Below are 17,114 nucleotides of genomic sequence, written 5' to 3' on the forward strand. Positions count from 1 at the left end.
AGTAGTATTTAATAGAGGCACCCCATTTAGGATCATTCAGCTGCTTTTCTATGGTGAAATTTTAGAAAACACTTCTTTAAAATTATTTTATTTGAAAGCAGAGTTACAGAGGGAGGGAGGGAGGGAGGGAGGGAGGGAGGGAGGGGGAGAGAGGGAGAGAGAGAGATCTTCCATCTGCTGGTTTATTCACCAAATGCCCACCACAGCCAGGGCTGGGCCAGGCCAAAGCCAGGAGCCTGGAACTCCTTCCAGGTCTGCCATGTGGGTACAGGGATCCAAGCACTTGGGCCATCTTGGGCTGCTTCCCAAGGCACGTTAGCAGGGAGCTAGATCAGAAGTGCAGCCGCCAGGACTCAAACGAGTGCCCAAATGGGATGCTAGTGTTGCAGGCATGGCTTGCCCACTGCACCCCACACTGACCCTGAAGACCCTTCCTCTGTAACAGCGTACCAGTAATGCAGTAGTTACACAGACTTACTTCTCTTTCTCGTCAACTTGCTCCCTCTCCAGCAGCACCGGGCTTCCTGTTTCTGGCAATACAGTATCAACAGTATTTTTTCACTACTCAGGTCCCTGCCCGCAGGATACTCACTTTAAGAGCCGAGGCACGTGGGAAGCCAGTGTGTGAGTGGCTTGCTGAGGGCTGTCAGGCAGTGTAAACAGTTGAGAGGGAACCGAAATCTGTCGACCTGTCTCCTAGTACAGGGCCGGGCTCCACAGGCCTTTCCTCTGTGTCCACCCTTTTGTCCTGTGACGTAGACCAGAAAAGTGAGCTTCTTTAAGAGTCAAAAGAGGGCTGGCGCCGCAGCTCCCTAGGCTAATCCTCCGCCTGCGGTGCTGGCACACTGGGTTCTAGTCCCGGTCAGGGCGCCGGATTCTGTCCCGGTTGCCCCTCTTCCAGGCCAGCTCTCTGCTGTGGCCCGGGAGTGCAGTGGAGGATGGCCCAAGTGCTTGGGCCCTGCACCCCATGGGAGACCAGGAGAAGCACCTGGCTCCTGCCATCGGATCAGCGTGGTGTGCCGGCCGCAGCGCGCCAGCCGTGGCGGCCATTGGAGGGTGAACCAACGGTAAAGGAAGACCTTTCTCTCTGTCTCTCTCTCTTACTGTCCACTCTGCCTGTCAAAATAAATAAATAAATAAAAAATTAAAAAAAAAGATCAAAAGATCTGAATTCTAGGAACCCATGTGCTTAGTCTGCAACGACAGAACAGACTAATGTATAAACGAGAGAGGTTCATTCGGCTCACAGTTCTGGATGCTGGGAGCCCATGAGCTCGGCTCCCAGCCTTTGGACTGCGTCATCCACGGCCAAAGGTAGCCAGCAAGCAAGCGCTGGAAAGGCTGGGGGCTGAACACCCCTCGGGTCAGGGTCCCGCCGTCACAGCAGCAGTCTGTGACGTGGGCCTCCCGCCAAGTCCCGCCTCTTCACACGGCCAAGATGGCAAATGCATTTCACCCTGGGTTTGGAAGGGACATTCAAACCAGGGCACCAATCATACCAGGGCCTCAGACACCCTCTTCTGTACGAGGAAAGGGTTACACAGGATGATCTAAGTTCCTTTCTAGTGCTGCTTCTTACTTATGGCATAAATGGTTTTTCATGTGTTCCCATAATGACAGTTTCTTTACATGCTGTTTTGTCATGTATATACTACACTCTACTTAATTCCTACTTTATTATTTCTATTTGTTCATTATTACAAATAATGCTGCTATAAACATCATCATCATGCATGTACTTTCTGCTTTGGTTAAATTATTTTCTTGAAATAAACTTCTAGGAATGAGATTACCAAGTCCAAGGATACAAACATACTTATAGGTTCCAGCACTTTAATTCTCGGGCCTTTTCCTGATTCCTTAGCCCTTCTCTTTCTATATTTCTCCATTTTCATCTGCTTTGTTTTTTGAAAAGGACACAATTTCAGTTTAAAAATCTATTTTTGAGATCTTAGTAAAAATAAGAATGGGAATAGGAGAGGTAAGATGGGTGGAAGGGAGGGTGGCAGGGTGGGAATAATCACTGTGTTCCTAAAATTGTATATATGAAATGCATGAAGTTTGTATACCTTAAATAAAAGTTTTCTAGGTAAAAAAATAAATTTTAAAATAAATATTTTCATTTTTATTTGAAAGGCAGAAACATATGCACACACAGATCTTCCATTCATTGGTTCACTTTTCAAATGCCTACAATAGCGAGGGCTGAACCAGGACAAAGCCAGGAGTCTGAAACTCCATCCAGGTCTCCCACGTGGGTGGCAAGAACCCAAGTACTAGAGCCATCACCTGCTGCTTTCTCAGGGCACCTTAGCAGGAAGCTAAATTGGGAGCAGAGGTGGGGCTCAACCAACCATTCGGATATGGTACGTAGGCATGGCAAGTGGCATCCTAACTACTGCTCTAGACACCTGCCCTGCAATTTTCCTTTTTAATATTTATTGCAAAGGCACTCTGAAAAATATACCAGAGTCTCATCTCTTACTGGGATAAAACTTAATGACTGAATAAAACACATAAATACACATTTTCAGATGAAATTTCAGATAAATTCTTGTATACTACAGAATCAAAGCCCACAGGACTGATGTTTTTACATTTTCTTGTTTTCCTGGTGCTACTTCTTATCTGATTAACAATGGATAACTCTTACTTCCCTCTCCCAAGGCTGGGTCCAAGAGCGATCAGAACTTCCTCTTTTACACGGTGATAACCAGCCAGTGCCTTCACAGAGTCCAAAGAAATTAACAAGATGTAAGTATTTAATTAATATATTTTTTAGAGATTATTTATTTGAAAGGTAGAGTTTTACACACACACAGAGAGAGAATCTTCCATCCACTGGTTCACTCCTTAAATGGCCACAACAGCCAGCAGTAGGCCAGGCCGAAGTCGGAAACCTGGAACTCCATCATCTGGGTCTCTGACATGGGTGTCAGGGGCCCAAGTCCTCGGGCCACCTTCTGCTGCTTTCGGAGGCACATTAGCAGGGAGCTGGATCAGAAGTAGAGCAGCCAGGACTCCGACTGGTGCTCACATGGGATGCTGGCATTGCAGGCTGTGGCTTAACCCACTGTGCCACAACACCAACCCCATATTCATTTATATTCTTTGCCATCACATTGAGGATGTGATGGCAGGACCCAGCCCAGGGTCAGACACTGCATTTGGTTGCCAAATCCTTTGAACATGGAGTTGTTCCCCAGTCTGATTCGCAGGATGCTGACTTGTTTGCAGTGTGCAGGTCACTTATTTTGAGGGCCATCCTTGATTATGTTTCTCTGATTTCTCATATTCGGTGCAGGCTGCATGTGCCTTGGCGGGGCTGGCAACGCAGAAATGTCAGTTGTATCAGGATATCATGATGCGTATTTTGTCCCATTGCTGGGGGTGTCTGACCATTTGGCTAAAGTGGTGTTTTTCTCACTAATTCAGCATCAATTAATACTTCTTTCATGAAACATTGCTATGGTTGTTGACAAAAGTGATTATCTGTTTCCTCATTCCTCCTACATTTATACATTAGCATCCTACTATATGGACAAGCTTCTCCTTGTCCCATTTACTTATTCATCGCTATCACTGTAGACTCCTGGAATCTGATTTTTTTCCTTCCAGTATTTTGAGGTAAGTCAATAAGGGACTCTCTAGGGCTAGAGGTTTAGCCTCATGGTTAAGATGCCCACACCCCACCTTACTTTGCATGGGTTCCATTCCTGGCTCCAGCTCCTAACTCCAGATCCTACTAAGGCAGCAGTTATGGCTCAAGTAGTGGATTCCTCCCACAAGAGTCGGCAGCCTGGAGTGTGTCCGCAGCTCTTGGCCGTGGCCCAGCCCAGTCCTAGCTACTTGCAGGCATTTGGGAAGTGAACCAGCAGATGGGTGCTCCCCCTTTCTTTCAAATAAATTTACAAAAATGAATCCAAGCAAATCAGAAGTTCACATTGGCAGGTTGAGAACAAGAGCCATTCCTAAGGGATTTAGACTACTTATATTTTTTTAAAAATCCGGTCTGGACGCCGGATTCTGTCCTGGTTGGCCCTCTTCCAGGCCAGCTCTCTGCTGTGGCCCGGGAGTGCAGTGGAGGATGGCCCAAGTGCTTGGGCCCTGCACCCGCATGGGAGATTATAAAGTAACTAAATTTCAGAAATGAGTACATAAAAGTAGATCATTTGGGAAGGGTGCTATTTACCTATAATCTTTGAGGCTGATTTTGGGAGGAAAAATAGGGGAAAAAAAGACAGCTACTAAACCAAAATTCTGAGCAACTTTAAAATTCATTAGGTTCTGCCCTTCACCAGGCATCAAGGAAAGACGAATTAAAAGCAAAATGTGACACTAATACCCACCTCCAAGAAGGGCTAAAATGAAGGGAGAGGGCAGAGAGTGAATATATTTCACGCGGTGACAGGGATGTGGGAGGACCAGAAACTCATACATCACTTGTGGGAATGTAAATTGGTAGTACCATTTGGAGCTGTTACCCAGTTTGTACTAAAAGTGAACATTTGTATACCCACAAGTGAGCAAGCAGTTCTACTTCTAAGTATACACCTAGCAGAACAGCTCAGAACACGGTTTCTATCAGTGTTCCATAGGGTGCTGTGAGCAGCCATTGGAAGGGCTTATTCAATAAGAGGAACTTCTAGAGAATGGTCAGCTTCTATTTAGTTTTTCTTTCTTTCTTTATATGAAAGGCCAAGTGACAGAGAGAGGGAAAGAGAGAGACACATCTACTGTTTACTCATTCACTCCTGAAGTGCCCACAGTGGTCAGGGACGGATCAGGCTAAAGCCAGGAGCCAGGAATTCCATCTGGGTCTCCACATGAGAGGCAGGGACCCAAGTGTGTGGACCATTATTTGCTGCCTCCCAGGCACTCCTGATATGGGACGTGGGCACCCCGAGCTGCAGCTCAATCCACCAAGCCTCAATAGTGGCATGGCCATGTTCTTAATGCTGGTATCTTCCATGCACACCTTCACTTCATGAAAGTTAATTTCAGGTATTTGACCTCTTTTTCTTTATGTATATCTCACAAAATTCAGTTTCTATTTGCTGTCCTCCGAGTCTCTCTGGAAGTCATCAAAGTATACACAAAGAGAACCCTCATTTAGAAAATGTAACAAAGATCTTCATTTTACATTGAGACTCATGAGAACAGAACTGTGGGGAGCAACTGGGAGCAACTCAGACTAGACTAAGTTACTGGAATTAAGACTTATTCTATGCATCTGCTCTCCCACAATATGGCGCTGGGAGAGGAGGAAACAGCTTCTACCCAGCTGCCTCCAGTTCAACCAATAAACAGCAGGACCTGCTCCTGATTGGAGGAGAGCAGCGTACTCGGCGTGTGGGTAGCAGGGTTGGGATTGGTGGAAGAGGACTATAAAGGAGGAGAGAGACAGCATGCACCAGGAACATCTATCTGAAGGAACACCTGTGCAGCCCCCGAGAGAGCCGGCCGGCAGTGTGCCGCTCCCCCGCGGAAGTGGGGAAAGTGGCAGGGGGAACCGCCCTTCCACGGAGGTGGAAGGGACGGTAGCCAACCCGGGAAGAACCAGCAGCAAACCCGGGGAGGGCCGAGCAGACAAAAGAACAGCGTAGGGTCCTGTGTCGTTCCTCCATGAAGAGGGGGAGCGACACAGAACCATTCCACAATTTGCATAATGCTGTACAATTTTTACATACTCATTAGAGCCCTTCAACCACCTGTCCTGGTTGGTGCTTGGCATATTATTTTATCTTTTTTTCTGATTTTTATGTTACTGTAATATTAATACAGAGAACAGATTCAATATAGTTCATAGAGACAATTCTAAGAATATTACGATATTCCCTTCCCTCCCCTCCCGTTTCTTTTTTTTTTTAAGATTTTTAAAATTTATTTGAAAGGCAGAGTTAGAGAAAGAGAGAAAAACAGAGATAGATCTTCTATCTGCTGATTCATTCCCCAATGGCCACATTGGCTTGGGCTCGGCCAGGCTGAAGCCAGGAGCTTGGGTCCCTGCCACCCACATGGGAGAGCCAGATGAAGCTCCTGGACACTTTCCCAGGCCATTAGCAGGGAGCTAGATGGGAAGTAGAGCAGCCAGGACTTGAACCAGTGCCCATGTGGGATGTTGGCATCACAGGCAGTGGCCTAATCCACTGTGCCACAGTGCCAGCCCCTCTTTTTTAGTTTTTGAGATAACATACTTTTAATTAACATTGTAGTCAAGGGCTTAATACTGCACTAAATAAAGAGATCAACAAGTAAAAAGAAAAAAGACAGGGCCATACACAGCAATGAAGTGGAAAGATATACAGTATACCCATATACTGTAAGTTTTAAAATAATCACAGATCATTAAAACTTTAGTTTTACTTTAGTAGGACAACTTTTTTTTTTTTTTTTTTTTTTTTTTTTTTTTTTTTTTTTTTTTGACAGGCAGAGTGGACAGTGAGAGAGAGAGACAGAGAGAAAGGTCTTCCTTTGCCGTTGGTTCACCCTCCAATGGCCGCCGCGGCCGGCGCGCTGTGGCCGGCGCACCACGCTGATCCGATGGCAGGAGCCAGGAGCCAGGAGCTTCTCCTGGTCTCCCATGGGGTGCAGGGCCCAAGCACTTGGGCCATCCTCCACTGCACTCCCTGGCCATAGCAGAGAGTTGGCCTGGAAGAGGGGCAACCGGGACAGAATCCGGCGCCCCGACCAGGACTAGAACCCAGTGTGCTGGCGCCGCAAGGCGGAGGATTAGCCTATTGAGCCACGGCGCCAGCCTAGGACAACATTGTTAACCACTGGTATAAAAAGAAGTTTGACAAAACTATATTTGCAGCAATACTGATACACACAGGTCTTTTTCTTTTCAAATCTTAGCTCCCACGTACAAGGGAGAACACGTGGTATTTGTCTTTCTGTATCCAGCTTATTTCACTCAACATGACATCCTCCAGTTGTGTCCATTTTGAGCAAATGGTAGAATTTTATTTTTTAATAGCTGAATAATATTTGTGAATATATACCACATTTTCTTTATCCATTCACCTGATGAAGGACACCCCAGTTGAGTCCATATTTTGGCTACTGTGAGCAGTGCTGATATGAGCATGGTGGTGCAGGTGTCTCTGATACGTTATATTCAAGTCTTTTGGGTCTATACCCAGTTGTGGGTTACTGGATCATGTGGCAAGTCTATTCCTAGTTTTTTAAGAAATCTCCACACTGTTTTGCACAGTGGCTGCACTAATTTGCTGTCCCACCAACAATGTGTAAGTGTTCCCCGTAAAACATCCTCTCTAGCATTTGTTTCTCTTTTTGGATTTTAGCTATTCTCATGGAGTGAAGTGATACCTACATTGTGGTTTTGATTTGTATTTTCCTGGTGGCTAATGATGTTGAGCTTTATTTATTTATTATTTGAAAGAGTTACAGAGAAAGGGAGACAGAGACAGATCTTTCATCCACTGGTTCACTCCCCAGATGGTCACAACAGCCAGGGCTGGGCCAGGCTGAAGCCAGGAGCTTCATCCAGATCTCCTGTGTGGGTGGCAGGGGCCCAAGAACTTGGACCATCTTTGCTGCTTTTCCCAGCCCATTACCAGGAAGCTGGATTAGAAGTGGAGCAGCTGGGACTCGAACCCAGTGCCCTATGGGATACTGGCATTGTAGGTAGCACCTTTACCCACTATTACACAATGCCAGCCTCCATTTTTTTTTCTTATTTTTGTTGGTCATATGTATTTCTTCTTTTGAGAACTGTCTATTGAGGTCTCTTGCCCATTTCTTATTTGGACTGGTTGTTTTTGTTGTTGAGTTTTTAAAGTTGCTGATATCTTCAGGATCTTAATCCTTTGTTGGATAGGTAGCCTGCAAATATTTTTCCCATTCTGTTGGCTGTCTCTGTACGCTAGTAATCATTTCCTTTGTTGTGCAGAAACTTCTGAGTTTGATACAATCCCAATTGTTTAGTTTTGCATTTGTTGCCTGTACTTTGGGGGTCTTACCCATGAAGTTACCATCTACATCAACGTCTTAGAGTGTTTCCCCTGCATTTTCTTCCAGCAATTCAGTCTCAGGTATTAGATTTGCATCTTTGATCCATCTTGATTTGATTTTCACATATGGTGAGAAATATTCCAGCATAACTATTAATGGCCACCTCCTAGTCTTTTGAAAATTTAATTGAACATATTTATGGGGTACAGTGTGATAATTTGATACATGTATTCCATGTGTAATGATCAATAGTTAGAATTTCCATCTTAAACATTTTTAAAACAATTTTTGATAAATCAATAATTGTACACATTTATGGGGCACAGTGTTACAATCCAATGCATGCGTACCTTGTGCACTGATAAGATCAAGGTGATTACGATTTCCCTCCCCTTATACTCTGTGTTTGGAGCCTTTGACCTCCTCTCCTACTTATTCATAAAATATATAATAGGTTGTGCTCATTCCCTTTGGATCTTTACTGACAGGATAGGGGGATCATACGGTAGATGCATTTTTAGTTTTTGAAGAACCATCATTTTATTCTCTGTAATGGCTAAACTCATTTATATTCCCACAAGTAGTGTGCAAGAGTTACCTTTCTCCACATGGTTGTCAGCATTTGTCATGTTTTATCTTTTTGGTAATGGCTATTCTAACTGGAAATAATTCAGTGTGGTTTTGATTGGTATTCCCCGGAATACTAGTGATGGTGAACATTTTCTCATAAATTTGTTGGCCATTTCAGTTTCTCCTATTGAGAAAGATCTATTCATATTATCTACCTACTTTTAAATTGCTTTTCTGTTACTGAGTTTTGAATTCAAGATTTTCTAAGTATTAATCTTGTCAGATGACAAACTTTTTCTCCCATTCTGTAGTTTGTTTTCACTCTCTTGTGTCCTCTGCCATGCAGAAGCTTTTATTTTGCTATAACCCCATTTGTCTTTTTGTTGCCTATGCTTTTGGAATCTCATCCCCCAAAATTTCGTGTGACATGTTTCTCGTGTGTGTGTGTGTGTGTCTGCGCTTTGCGTCTTCCAATTGGGTCTCTGATCCATTATGAATTGATTTTTGTCTAGGGTGAGAGGTGGGGTCAAGGCTCATTCTTCCACATATGAAAATCCAGTTTTCCCAACAGACCTTAAAAGCCCAGGAAACACACAAAAATGGGCAAACGGGATTTCATCAAATTAAACAACTTCTGCACAGCAAAGCAGACTCGGCAGAGTAAAAGGCCAACCTGCAGAATGGGAGAAGCCATCTGCAGCTGATGCATCTGCCAAGGGGTTAACAGTGGGGAACATGCAGCCTGCCAGGTCCAGTGCAGCACAGCCCTGTCGCTGTGGGCTACCTGCTGCTCACACGGACTTACACCCTCAGGCCACTGTGGCCAGACACAGGCAGTGCTGGCAGAGGACATGCCCAGTCAGCTACGCCCACCAGTCTCCACCTGGCACCGGAGCAAGTCTTAGGGGCTCCATCCACAGCACGAGCCAGAGGCCAGGGACTGTAAGGATCTGACCCTGAGTTCCAAGGTGCAGCCTGTGCTCACTTTGGTACCCGACTCTTAATTGGCTGTAGACTTGTTTCTTGCTGTCCGCCCACGGTTGGTGGCGGTGAAGGCAGTCCCCGGCTGCCCAGGCGGACACTAAGCTAGCTTGCACTTGAGAACCCTGCACTCCTGTCTTGTGGGTGTGTACCAGGTTGATGCAGGCTGAAACGGGATTCCGAACTCCAGAGTGCATGGCAGGTCTCTGACGCTGGAGCCGGTCTAGGGGCCGCACCTGTGAGTGCTGCTCTGGGCATGGAGACCTCTGAGCTTTGGTGCTGGGCCTCACCACAGCAGATCCAGCAGAGCTCCAAGGCAAAGTCCTCAGCTCACTCGCGTAGCACACTCCTTGGCAGCTGGAGTCTGCTCTTCTGAGGTTGGCAGTGGTAGGACAGGCCGTCCTGCAGCTGCTTGGCCAAGGTGTCAAGGGCTCAGTCTGCAAGGTGTTGGTCTGGGGGCAGGGGCAGGGGGGCCCTGTCCAAACTTGAGCGTCACTAGAGTAAGCCCATACCAGGGTTCAAGTCTGTGCTTGATTCCTGACTTGGCAATCTGGCCTTGCAGCTTTTAGAACTCTGGCTTGGCGATTTCATTTTGACAGCCTGAGTATAAGGTGTTGCAGTGAGGCTCTTTCCGGGCCACGAGTACTTGGGGTTGTCCGGGCCTCCTGTACCGGGATGTCCATGCTACTCCTGAGATTGGAGAAGTAGTCGGCTGTTATTTCGTAAGTTTTCTATGTCTTTCACCTTTTCTTCCCCTTCTAGAATTCCCAAAACTCAGATATTTGTTCACTTAATGGTGTCTCCAAAGTTTCACTGCTACCTTCATTAAACACTTTTTCCCATTTTTGTCTGACTAGGTTATATCAAAAGATCCATCTTCAAATTTTTTTTTTTTTTTTTTTTTTGACAGGCAGAGTGGACAGTGAGACAGACAGACAGACACAAAGGTCTTCCTTTTGCCGTTGGTTCACCCTCCAATGGCCGCCGCGCTGTGCTGATCTGAAGCCAGGAGCCAGGTGCTTCTCCTGGTCTCCCATGGGGTGCAGGGCCCAAGCACTTGGGCCATCCTCCACTGCCTTCCCGGGCCACAGCAGAGAGCTGGCCTGGAAGAGGGGTAACCGGGACAGAATCTGGCGCCCTGACCAGGACTAGAACCCGGGGTGCCGGCGCCACAGGCGGAGGATTAGCCTGTTGAACCACAGCGCCAGCCCAAATTCAGATATTCTTTATTCTGCTTGACCTAGTCCTGTTGCTGAGGCCCTCAACTCAATTTTTTATTTGACTTATTCAGTTCATTTCTAACAGTTCCTCCTAGATTTCCTTACTCATGGCATGCAGTTTTCCTGATTCTGTTAGGCTGTTTCGGCCTGCTGTCCCACCGAGTTTCCTTCCACTCTTTCCAGTTCTATAGGCGGCATTGTGTCAGCCCCTTTCCGTGGGAGTCTAGTACGGCGGTGGCCCCAGGAGGTGTCATGTTACCTTGCAGATCCACTGATTGTCGTATCTGGCAGGGGCGGTTTTTGAAAGGTTGCCTTTCATGGTTAAATGCTTTTTCCAGAATCCGTGTCTCTGGGCGTCAGTCTGGTAGACTCCTTTCTCTTTAGTTCCAGTTGGAGCCATGGGGTAGTCTCCCTCACCGCCTCCCACTGAAGCCTGCCACAGCAGGGGCTGTGCTCCTGGTGGCAGCCCAAGGGGTGGGGGCCAAGTTCACAGGCGCACCATTGGCATTCTGGGATAGCACGCAGTACTGGTGGTGGCCCTTGGTGACAGAGGTGGGGCCGGGTTCATGGCAGCACCAGCTCACGTCCCTGGTAGGGTGGCATGTGTCCCAGCAGGTGCACGTGACAGTAGGAGCCAGGGTCCTGGGAGCGTTGCAGGTCCCAGTGGTCGGGCAGCGGCCCCTGTGGGTGAGGCGGAGGCTGCAGGCCTGCTGGCGGCTCTGATTCCCGCGTGTTCTGGCAGTGCTGAGCACCTTCCCAGGAAGCAGGGGTGGAAGAGTGGACCCGAGCTCTGAGAATCCAGCACTCCTACTTCTAGAGCTCTGGGGCCCAGCTCCCGCCCCTGAAGCGCAGAGTGCCGGGTGGAATGAGGTACCAGCTGCAGGCTTGTGCTGTGTGGCAGAGCGGCGGCAGGGCCTGTCCTCCAGGGCAGGCCGAATCCCGACAGTGACTCCTCTCCGCCTGTGCTGTGGTCGCTGAGGGGCGGCCAGCTGCCTCCTCTGAAGCCTGCAGGTGGCTTCCTTGCTGGGCCCCTGCCCTGCGAGGCCTGTGGCCGGCCCTGGGGCTAGACTGCCAGTCAGGCGGCTGTGCAGAGGGCGCCACTGAGGCACTCCAGGGCACCCTGCCCCGCCACGGGGACGCCCCCGCCATGGATCTGGGTCTTGGTCGCAGGTCACTGCGTTCCTCGGTGCTGCCACCTCCAGTCTGTGTGGCCTACAGGACGTGCTGAGTTCCAGAGTTCTCCCTTGGGCACTCTTTCTACATGCAGCTGTTTGTTTGTTGTTTGAGCTCTTTTCTGTGGTGGAGGAACTAAGCATTGGGCCCCTCTATTTGGCTACCTTCAAACTTCCCTTTTTACTCTCAGGTATCCGGATCCAGTACTAAATCACAGAGTGATTTAGTGAGGAAACAAGCACCGGGTTCGGTGACTCGCCCAGGGGCACTCACTGGTAGGCAGTCACCCAGAGCAAGGCCAGAACTCGCGCTCCACCTCAGGCACAAACGCAGTCCTTTCGCGCTGCCCTCACTCTGGAGGCTTGGGAGCCCCTCAGCCCTCTGGCGGACAGTCAGGGACACACGGTTTGGCTGAGGCCTGGAACGGAAAACGCCTAGAACGTGGCCCCTGTCGACCATGACTGAGTTTTACTCTTCAGAGTAGGCCTGTCTTCCACTCTGCCTACCAAGGCTCGCCTCATACCCTGCTCACAAGGTCACCTGTCTTAGCCCTGTCTTCTGGACCCCTGGGTGTCAGTGGCCAGTCCGGGATGACGCACACTCCATGCCACTGTGCAAGCTTAGTCCCAGCCTCCTGCCGAACCTTGTGTCCTTGAGTATGTGTGACAGTGCAACCTGTGGACTAATGGTATTTAGATTCTCCCATCTCCCATCTCCACAGGGAGCTATTTGGATTTGGTTAACAGGAAGCTGGGTCGGACAGTTGGTGCAGTGGGACACTGGCATCTCATATCAAAGTGCCTGGTTCAGGCCCTGGCTTCTCCACTTCCGTCCAGCTTCCTACTGATGTACACCCGGGAGGTGGCAGATGATGGCTCACGAACTGGAGTCACTGCCACCCACCTGGGACACTCAGATTCAGTTTCAGGCTCCTACCTTTGGCCTGGCCTATCCCTGGCTGATGCAGTCATTTGGGGAGTAAACCAGCAGATGGAAGATCTTTGTCAGTTCCTCTTCATTTTCAAATAAAATGTGGGGAAAAAGAACAATGTTAATAGCACATTTGGAAAAGACAAGGGAAACACCTGCAAACCAAAGTAAGTTGCTGGATGTGGTAATGTGGGACTGTGAGAAATACAGATTTCAGGAATGTGATTTCCTACTTGGTAGAAACAGAGGCTACTTTTAATTTTTAAACCTTATCTGAAAGCCTCCTTGTTTCTAAGAAGACTGTATTGTTACCAGTCTTCATTTGCTTTTTTTTAATAAATTTCAACAGTGCAACTTTAGATTATAGCAGTCCCCCCCCATAACCTCCCTCCCACCTGCAAACCGTCCCACCTTCTACTCTCTCTCCCATCCCATTCTTCATTAAATTTCATCTTCATTATCTTTACTTAGTATATACTAAGTTGATCTTCTATATATAAAGAAATTCCACAGACTGCACCCACACACACAAAGTATAGAGTACTGTTTGAGTAGTAGTAGTACCGTTAATTCGCGTAGTACAACACATTAAGGGCAGAGATGCTACATGGGAAGTAGGTGCACAGTGACTCCCGTTGCTGACTTAACAACTGACCTGACTTCATTTGTAATTCAAGTCTTTTCTAAGAGCTGTACGCAACCAAGCACAAGATTCTGTATTAGCTTTTCAAAATTATCCTGAAGGGGGTAGAGTTGATAGTTTATTATTTGTCAGTTATCTTTTTTATTCAAAAGCATCTACTTCAAAATTATGAAAATATGATTATAAAAAAGCTGAAACTCTGATGTGTTTTTCTTTCTAATAGCTTCCAAGAATGGTAACCAAGACATGTCAGCCTGGTTCAATCTATTTGCAGACTTGGATCCTCTTTCAAACCCAGATGCTATTGGACACTCAGATGATGAGCTTCTTAATGCTTGACTGAAGTTGTGTCATTTTCATGGCCTTGAGACATCAATTTTGCAACATATTGCCTTTGTGGAAAGGAATTTCTTTTGTAACCCACACACAAAATTATGGTGTTTGTGAATATAACACCTCTCAGCCAACTTTAGACAGATGGTAAGGACTACATTTGAATAGATTAAGTATATCATTAATAGCTTGAATTCGGAGGTATTGGTTCTATGTGGAAAATGTTAGAACCTACTGAGGCTGCAATACTTAGATACCAATGTTTTTGTCACAGTGACAGCTAGGGATAATTCTGTCAATAGGAGTTGAAGTTATTTCTTTGGAAAGCCTTTTTATGTTTAAGTTGTCTTGCTGGTATGAATTCTGTATGTGGATAAGATAGCATGAAATTGGGTTGTGGTTTGGGGGCTGGTTTATAAATAAAATAGAAGAGGGGGGATGTCTTGTTATAGAAAACAGCACTAGAGGCAGACCGGGTTGTCTGTTAGCAGGGACAGTGAGTCTGAGCACTCGGGTCGCTAGAATGAATCACAGAACCTGTACTCTCCTCCATTCCGAGGCTACAGTGTAATGTTGCCTCTCATGGAAAATCATGGACACTCTCCGATTCCAATATTAAATCTTCATGGGGGAAATAGCAGGATGGTTAATTTGCCAAGCCTAGCCTCTATAGAATTGAAAAAAAAAAAAAACTTATCTCATAAACCACAAGAATGCCCAGTAATATTCAAGATATTGTGTGAGTGTCTTCAGGCCTGGCTTTTCACACATTGCTACAGTAATATAGAGCATTCATGCTCTTCTTGAAGAGAAAACAAGGGGAGAACATTCTCCAAGTGACAGGCAGTCATATTCCTGAAATCGCCTAGAAACTTCTATCTGAATGAGGAAGACAGCTGCCAACCCTACCCTTATACAGTCTGTGTACTCACTCAATAGTTCCCGATGACTGCACCCCGAGTACTTTCTGGTAGACACAGAAAGCTCTCCTTGGATCAACAAGGGAGTGTCTTATTTCTTCTACATCTTCTTTCCTGTGCGTGTCAGCATCTGGGGTTCTACTTGATTACTATGCAAAAACCGTGACCCTTTCATGGTTGAGAACAGAAGGATTCAAGGGAAGGCTCTTCAGTGGAAGTTAGACAGTAAAACATCATATGCTGTTACACACAGCCATCAATCATTCCATCTCCTGTCTTTTTTGTCATGCTCACCATAGTGTTTGAGCCAGTTTTCTAAGTTTATTTTTGTCATCCAGTTCATTACATCCCTGTAAGATGACATGTCAGCTCAATTGTTCATAGGAGTTTCCCTGTGCTATTTCTAAACAGACTTATTTAGAAAAAAAATTGCTTATAACGCCCAAGTCATTGTATATAAAAAACTTTTTCTAGGAATGGACCTGAGTAGGTAAAATGCCAGCCACCTCCCATCCACAGCTGTTGGTCCTCAAACTCAGAAGTTGTTTTTCTGAAAACTAAGACCTCGTAGTACTGCATAGGTTGCAAAGACCATATCTAAAGGTCAGAAACATAGACTCAAGAAAAGGTTCTGAAATCTTTTCTTCAACTCTTTTGACAATATTCCAGTTTTTAAATTTGGTTTTAATGAACTCTCATTATCTCCTCAAAAGCACTTAAAAATTCTGCTTTTCTATTCAATGAAATTTCCCAGAATGCAGTCCAGCCATTGTTTTACCAAGATTCAATCACCAAAATTATGACTATGGTCACAGTCGATATTCCCCCGCACAGTGACTCGTGTTTTCCACTTCAAGTGCCTCAAAATGTGCTGTGTGTCTTGAGTTTGTGCTGTTTTGCTTTGCAATTGCACACTTCCTAATGCGTTAGTTCCAAGATACCTCTGTGTCTCCCTCACATGCATGCAAAACGGTTCCTATTAGCCAACATAAGCCAAGACACTTCTGCGGGTAGGACAACAGTAGTGTCTGTGAATGGGAAGGAATACCACCCTTGTTTTTCCAAAAACAAAGATCCCTTCACATTTTATTATTCACTTCATAGTTTCTCTAACGTTTTGTCTTTTGACCGAATGTGCAGTTTCCTATTTGACCCAGAAGTGACTCTAATGCCTTAGCAAGTCTCGTTATAACTTCAAGTCTAACAACATTTTTGAAGAACATATTGATAGCAATTATTACTAGTGAAGATTACCATTCATATTTTCTTAGTTATTTGAGGCTCAATGATTAATAATTTAGTGGTCAGAAAGAAATGTTGCTCTATTTAGCCAATACTGCTAATATAGGAAACCAAGCACACATTCAGGAAGGGGTGAGAAGGAAGGACGGGGTACACTCGGAACAAAAAGGCACAAGCAGTTGCTGTTCATCTCAGCCCAGACCATCCATTCAGTAAGAAGTAAATTAAGTATCCTGTACCAAGGGGAGACGGAGAACAACCCTGTCAAAGTACAGTGTTTCCTCCCATTCCAATAGAAAAGTGATCTCCCACTTTATATTCAGTAAGAATGCATTGAAACTTAGAAAAAAACCAGAAAAATTAAAATTTGCCTACTTTTTCTACAGCCTCTTAGAGCATGAATACCAAGGCATAATAGGATTAGCACAACTTTGTTTTTTGAAATCTTTCATTAATTGCAGTATATAGCTCCAACATGATTAGAATCAAAGTATTAAAAAAATAGGTTTCAGTGTTTACACACTGGGGAAAAAGTATCTTTCAGCTGTGGACAGTTCTCCTCCTCATAAACCATTCAGAACTGCTTAGGTCTTGCAGCATTAGACCAAAGGAAATTTCAACTGCTCTATTTTCCTGAGCCTCTTTAATAAAGACTGCAAGATGGCATAAAACAAAAAGTTTGTTTCCTAACGTGTTCAATACAAATCTAGTTATTTTCCTATGCAAAAACCTGTGCTTTATCCAGGACCACAGTAGTAGGAAAGTAGATTGACTTGATAAAGACGCCTCAGGATGAAAACAAAATGGGCAATTAATGTCATTCTGAAACTGACTCATTTTAATCTCCTTCCCAGAAGGGGGCTGTGTAAAAATATGGAAATATCGGAGTGTGTTTTCTGTGTAAATATTTTCAGTAACAAATACAAAACATCAAATACCAAATTTTTGAGCCTAGACACAATAGCTAATAAAACAGAAGCCATGGTGTAGAGAGCAGGAGCAGGAGCAGCCACGTTTGCCCAGTTAATCCTGCCCCCAGGGTCCGCAGAGTGCTTTCTTTACCCTGAGCAACGAAGCAGCCACAGAATGTGAGGCTCTGGGAATTAGGAAGGAAATACAAACTTT

At 45.7% G+C, this 17,114-nt stretch overlaps 1 protein-coding gene across 13 annotated transcripts in view; it reads left to right on the top strand.

Annotated features, from left to right (window-relative positions):
- The window catches only part of ICA1L (islet cell autoantigen 1 like), a 93,704-nt gene extending 77,038 nt beyond the window's left edge, over positions 1–16,666 (top strand). For 12 of the 13 annotated variants that reach the window (XM_089330041.1, XM_089330038.1, XM_089330043.1 and 9 more), the window contains 2 exons: positions 2,668–2,754; positions 13,718–16,666. In XM_089330041.1, the coding sequence (XP_089186167.1) occupies positions 2,668–2,754; positions 13,718–13,833 (203 nt within the window). In that variant the 3' untranslated portion in view covers positions 13,834–16,666. The remainder of the gene's footprint in view (positions 1–2,667; positions 2,755–13,717) is intronic. The other variant, XM_089330044.1, reaches the window with a different exon arrangement.
- The last annotated feature ends 448 nt before the right edge of the window (positions 16,667–17,114 follow it).

Source organism: Oryctolagus cuniculus, chromosome 3 (genome assembly GCF_051225735.1).
Source record: "Oryctolagus cuniculus isolate XC-2025 breed Fujian yellow rabbit chromosome 3, ASM5122573v1, whole genome shotgun sequence".
Classification (NCBI taxonomy): domain Eukaryota; kingdom Metazoa; phylum Chordata; class Mammalia; order Lagomorpha; family Leporidae; genus Oryctolagus; species Oryctolagus cuniculus.